General features: G+C 32.7%; 1 protein-coding gene across 1 annotated transcript; it reads left to right on the top strand.

The window, feature by feature from the left end:
• On the top strand, positions 1 to 5,436 carry LOC105340716 (uncharacterized). The gene is made up of 8 exons (XM_011446890.4): positions 1 to 154; positions 248 to 799; positions 1,742 to 1,858; positions 2,797 to 3,099; positions 3,376 to 3,666; positions 4,362 to 4,646; positions 4,733 to 4,931; positions 5,205 to 5,436. Exons 1-8 carry the CDS (start codon positions 115 to 117, stop codon positions 5,296 to 5,298), a joined length of 1,881 nt encoding a protein of 626 aa, XP_011445192.3. The 5' UTR covers positions 1 to 114; the 3' UTR covers positions 5,299 to 5,436.
• Positions 5,437 to 5,842: the final 406 nt, after the last annotated feature.

Here is a 5,842-nt window from a genome sequence, read left to right as displayed (position 1 = left end):
ACCCTTTCATTACTCTTAAGAACTTTCTTTTTAAATTTTGAAAAACAGAATATCCAGAAAGCTCGAGAGAATTGGTTAAACGCGACTGCAGTTCATTCTGGAAATATTTTCAGCATGTATTTTCTTTTGATTTTATTATTTGCAGAGGTTTCAGGTATGAGTTGATAAGATCAAAATTCGAAAAACAAAACCTAATGAATTTAGAGGTATCAAATATTTGTATTTATTTCTTATTTTAACATTACAGGAAATTGCTTGTCTAAAGGAGACATTGTCTTTCTCTTGGATGAGTCAGGATCTGTTGGTTCTTCAAACTTTCAGACAATGAAGACTTTTGTTCACGACTTTGTGGCACATTTCTTAATCGGTCCTACTGCAAACCAATTCAGTGTTGTAAAATTTGACTCATCTTCGACAGAAGTTTTTAGTTTGAACAGATACTCCACCTTGAGTAGTATCCAGTCTGCTGTCTTGTCCATCACATATTCCTCGGGATTAACATCTATCGGAAGTGCGCTGAACTATGCACGACAATTCTCATTTACATCTAGCCATGGAGCGCGTACTGATGCTGCTAAAATCGTCATTTTGATAACTGATGGACAAAGTTCTATATCCAATGAGGCGGAGTTACTGAAGGACCAGTATGTCACCATCTACTGTGTGGGTGTAACGAGTGGCATCAACGAACAACTGTTGCGCAGTGTATCCACTCACAATGACTATACATACATCACTGACAGTTTTACAACCTTTTCCGGATTACAGTCACTTCTTGCAGAAAAATCCTGTGCTGATCGTATGTATTCTACAAAATGGTTTTTTTTTCTAATTCATAGAAGCTAGTTTAAAAGGTTGCAGTTTGAGACGATTTTGAGTATTCCTTTTCATTCTTTTATTTTAAAGTTTTCTATAAAAAAAATATTCGTTTTAACAACATTCATACATTCCTTCGATTTTTTTCCAATCGATTTTGGCAATGAAAAAAATAATGGTTTTAAACAAAGTTTCGCAATGCATAGTCTCGTAAGGTCGATAATGAGCCTTGGTGTCAAAGAACTTCTTAAAATTATTGATTTTTTTTTTAAATTGACATATAATTGCACGTTGTCTAAATCAAATGTGTTAAAACTTGAACATTTTTTTCTCTGTGTTGTATAGGAAAAATCCTTATCTTTAAAATGATCAATTTCAAGTATATTGGACAATAACATTAGAAAAAACGGTCAATTTTTTTTTCTGGACAGTACATTTACACCATTAATATTAAAGGATGTTTCAGTCTTTAAAAATCCTGTATCGTACAAAAATGTTAACAAACGCTTAATATCAAGTTCACTTAATTTATATTTAAAATATTTTACATGCCCTGTGAATTTTTTGGAACAAAATCAAGATCTGCACTAAAAAATAATTCACTATAGCTAATGTCGTTTTTTTTATATTGAACAGTTTAATAAATGATTTACTCATAATACTTTAAATAGTCTAACTTCTTCGATCGTTGTTTTTTTATTGTCAAGAATATGATTATTTCTCCTAGGTTGATTTATCTATTAAATTCCTACATCTTGCTCATTGTTGTTTACATATTTAAGGCCGTTTTAGAGTGTATTCAAAGTACTATGAAGTACAATACATTCAAACCACAGAGCAGAGTCAACCATGTAAATATAATGACTCATTTTCTTATACGTTCTGAATGCTTCATTAACCAGAAAGTGTTAATACTTTTCCGTAGAAATCGATGACTGTTTAAATAGTCCCTGTCAAAATGGTGGAACCTGCGAGGATCAGTTGGGCAAATACGTATGCCATTGTAATGGGACCACGACAGACAAAGACTGTTTTATCCCAGGTTAGTGAATTTAAACATTGAATTATTCTGTTTTGAAGGACATAGTCACAAAACTGCAAAGGTGTTTTACAATAATTGAGTAACGCACGTTAGCGACTTGTGAAATTTGTTTGCACATACTGTTGCAGTTCTGAGACTCAAAAATCTCTAAAATAAAAATATTTACAATGATAAAAATAATAGTAAAAATTTTCAAATTTTCTTGCATCGTCTGCAAATGTGATAAATATGACAACATCCATATTTAATACTCAGTGTTGTTTCAAATTAATTGACGAACCACTGTAACAACCAAAATTACGTGAATTGTGAGATTGCTATTTAACAACATTCAGCTATTGGGACGTTAAAAACTCTGAATTTAATCTCTGAGTCTATTTGTATTATTACGTATTAATTGCTGCAGCTCTGAAAATGTTTACATACAAAAAATATGTAGAATAACCATGTTCTGCATGGTGATAAAAATTCATTTGTTGTCATTCTTACCTTGAAGCGAGAAAAGCGAGCATAAGAAACCAGTGCGTGAGGGAAAAAAATGTGCTATATCTAAAGATTCGTCGCAAACTAAAATTTGGCTCACTCAGAATGTACCGTACCGTTCTTGAGGGTTTTTGTTTTACTTTTTTTGGTATCGCAAATGCTTTTGTGAGAATCAATAAAGCTATGACAGGCTTCAATATCTTCGTATTCTATTGAGAAATATAAACAAAGCAAACGAAAGTACAAAGAGGACGTCACAGTGAACTTATCCTTTATTTTTCGTGAAAAATGTATAGGTGGATCAAACATCTACGTGTTAAGCCTACATGTAAGAAGAACTCGCTATCTAAGTGTTAACCGCCACCTCTCGGCCGATTAATGTTTGCCTTAATTCTATTATGGTTTAGATATTATTATGAGAATAATACACATACTGTCTTTGATTTACATTTCAGGACTACCATCAGTTAGCACGGGCTCTGGAAGTACAGCATATTTAGGCGGTAGTAAATACATCAGCTGTACCGTAACAGGGTCATACGCAATCTCTAGAGTGTTCTGGGAGCACCAATACGACGGCGTCACTTCCGTCGTTGACACCTCAGATTCAACTAAATACAGCGGAGGTACCGTGTCATCCCCGTCCTTGACTATTTACAGTTTTGCTGTCAGTGATATCGGAAGTTACAGATGTTCAGCCCAGAATTCTGTTGGCACGGCCCACAGTCCAACCATGGCGTTTATCGACATACCTAAATGTAATATATATTTGTTTTTTCGTAGATAAATATGTATGATGTAAATTTTCTTTGAGTTTTTATATCTTTTATCAGAGAATCTACTTGAAGATCAAGTAATTCTAGTAATATATGTACGAGGACTTCGAAATAAGCTTTTATAAGTTCTTACAATTCTTTCCGTTTTGCAGAATGACAGTTTTTTCTTCTTTCCACCTTTGGTTTTTTTTTAGCTAAAACAATTCTCTTGCTACTAATCGTCAAGTTATTGAAAATACCACTGTTTTAAACGTTCAGCTTCAGTTGATATATCCACTGAATCCCCTGTACCCGCTTATCTGGGACATGACGTTATATTAATGTGCAACGTCAGCTCTACATATCCTCCTGTTGCATCAGTAACATGGGAATTTAATGGCGCCAGAATCGACACACAGTCAGGAGGGCGATACCAAGGAGGAAATATAACAGCACCTTCTTTGCTTATTATCAACCTTCAGTCAACTGATCTTGGCAGTTACACTTGTTTTGTCACAAATCTGTACAGTTCAAACAATGTGACCGTTCAGCTTATTACTATGAGTTCAGGTAAGAATCAATAAAAACGTTTATCTATTTTATTAGATGTCCGCCGTAATAAGGTAAGGTTGTGTTTGTCCGTATAATATCTAGTCAAAGACCCACAAACCCACCAAGGGAAAAAGGGTTGAAACGAATATTTAAACTTAAAAAAGTATACACTGTTGTAAATAATTTAACGTTTTGTATGTGTGAAACCCCTTGTTTTTTATCAGTTGAAGTTGTAAACGAATTTCTTACAAAGGCTGTGGTATTGTGTATTTTGTTTTGATAAATTCCATAATTAATTACAACAAACATTAAATTTTTGTTCTATATATGACTCAAATGCAGCCGGTTGTTTGTTTTATACCATTAATTTAAAATATTTTGGTTTTTCAGGGAAGTGTAAGTTTAATGATTTATTATACAGCTTGTTGATTAAATCATGTAACCACAGTGTAACATTTTTGCATTTAAATATAGAAATCATGTCCATTAGCAAGCGAAACCTTTTAAGAAAGATTTATAAATATATATAAAACAAAATAGTCATAAAAGTGTTATATGCGTATTTTGATTTTGATTTTATTTTTTAAGAAATTAAAATACTATAAATGAAAATCTCGAACAGGGGAATACACAAGACGCTAAGCAGCTTTAGGATTTTAACATATAACAAAGATTGGTCTCTGTCTTTTCTTTATATAAAATCATTTTTCTAGCTGTGTTTGAAGTGACAACAGTTTCATCAGCAACAGGAGAAATGGGTGGTAACGTCACGTTGATCTGCAACGTCACTTCTACTTATTCAGAGGTTACATCTGTTACGTGGAAAATTGATGGTTCTAAAGTTGACCCTCAATCAGAAGAGAGATTTCAAGGAGGAAATCTATCAAGCCCGTCATTGTTAATTTCCGATCTCAGAACCACTGACCAAGGCAATTACACCTGTGCAGCTTCAAATTTGTTTGGTACACGACGGGCATACGTCTTTTTAACAATTACTGGTAGGTCCAACTTTTGCAACATAATGTAGATAATTTTGCTATTTGATGTTTTCGATTGAATTTTTATCCCTTTGGTGAATTTGTAGATAGCTCTAGCGTTTTATTCAGCACATTGAAAAATCCTTGCGACTCATGTGGGACCTTTGATGATTGTAATTCATCTTCCATTGAAAACCCGTGTACGATGAGCACATGGAAAGTGGCCCTGACTGCCGTGCTGTCAGCAGGTGCTTTAGGTGCAGGGGCTCTGTCAAGTTACGCGGTTCAGAAATATAAATCTAGGAGGTAAGATGTTATAAAGAACTTTTTCTTACATACCGAAAAACATTAAATTATTAAACTTACTGTACTCATTAAAGCATACGACCTGTTCTTCTTTTCATATTTTAATTTGTTACAATTACTTTATCGCTGAGGAAGACGTAGTGTCATTAAAAGAGAGAGCTTTTTTCATCCATTTCAAAGATGGAACATCTAAAAATGTCTTTCGTCATGTACATGAATTTGTAGTAGATTTTTATCAATATTTTGTTAATACTATATAATATATTGTTTTAGATCTCGATTTGATGGAAAAGGTTCCAAGATCGGGCCATATATTGATTTCCCGCAACGAGACTTAGGTGTAAAGAAAATGACATTCAAAATGTAATCAACAACATCGACAACTGTTTCTATGATTGTGAAAGCTGTGACATACATGTATTTATCAATTTTGTATGAACATCAAAAATATTCTTTGTGTTGGTTATTTCTATTATTCAGATAAAATTTGTTTTTATTAGAAATATCACGAAATTCAAATTTTAATAAAAACATTTATACAATATATACAATGTGTGTAGATGCATATTATTAGTGATTTTGATACTTATTTCTTTATCATGAAATCATGAATAAACATTTTCTACTAAAGTACACATAAACACTTTAAGATAAGTCATTTACTTACAAAAATATATTATCATTGTGTTTGTCGTCAATAAAGAATACAAAAACAATTGTCACATAATTCCATTAGATTTGAAGTAACACTTGTCAGACGGAGTATTAAGTCATAGATCACCATTGAAGGTAAAAAACTTTGAAAGTTAACACCCTATAATTTCAACACTAAAATAACACTTGCACTTCTTTTACATACATCTTTATAATTGACATGGGAGAGAAAGGTTGGAATGTTTTATATTCACAAT

The sequence above is a fragment of the Magallana gigas genome, chromosome 9 (assembly GCF_963853765.1).
Source record: "Magallana gigas chromosome 9, xbMagGiga1.1, whole genome shotgun sequence".
Classification (NCBI taxonomy): Eukaryota; Metazoa; Mollusca; class Bivalvia; order Ostreida; family Ostreidae; genus Magallana; species Magallana gigas.
This window is presented reverse-complemented; position numbering and strand designations above follow the sequence as displayed.

Bases quoted from the DNA above. Each gene is read 5' to 3' on its own strand.
- LOC105340716 (XM_011446890.4), top strand. From the start codon at position 115: ATGTATTTTCTTTTGATTTTATTATTTGCAGAGGTTTCAG. The intron at 800-1,741 runs GTATGTATTCTA...ACTTTTCCGTAG, and splicing joins AGAAAAATCCTGTGCTGATC to AAATCGATGACTGTTTAAAT. The intron at 4,647-4,732 runs GTAGGTCCAACT...GTGAATTTGTAG, and splicing joins CGTCTTTTTAACAATTACTG to ATAGCTCTAGCGTTTTATTC.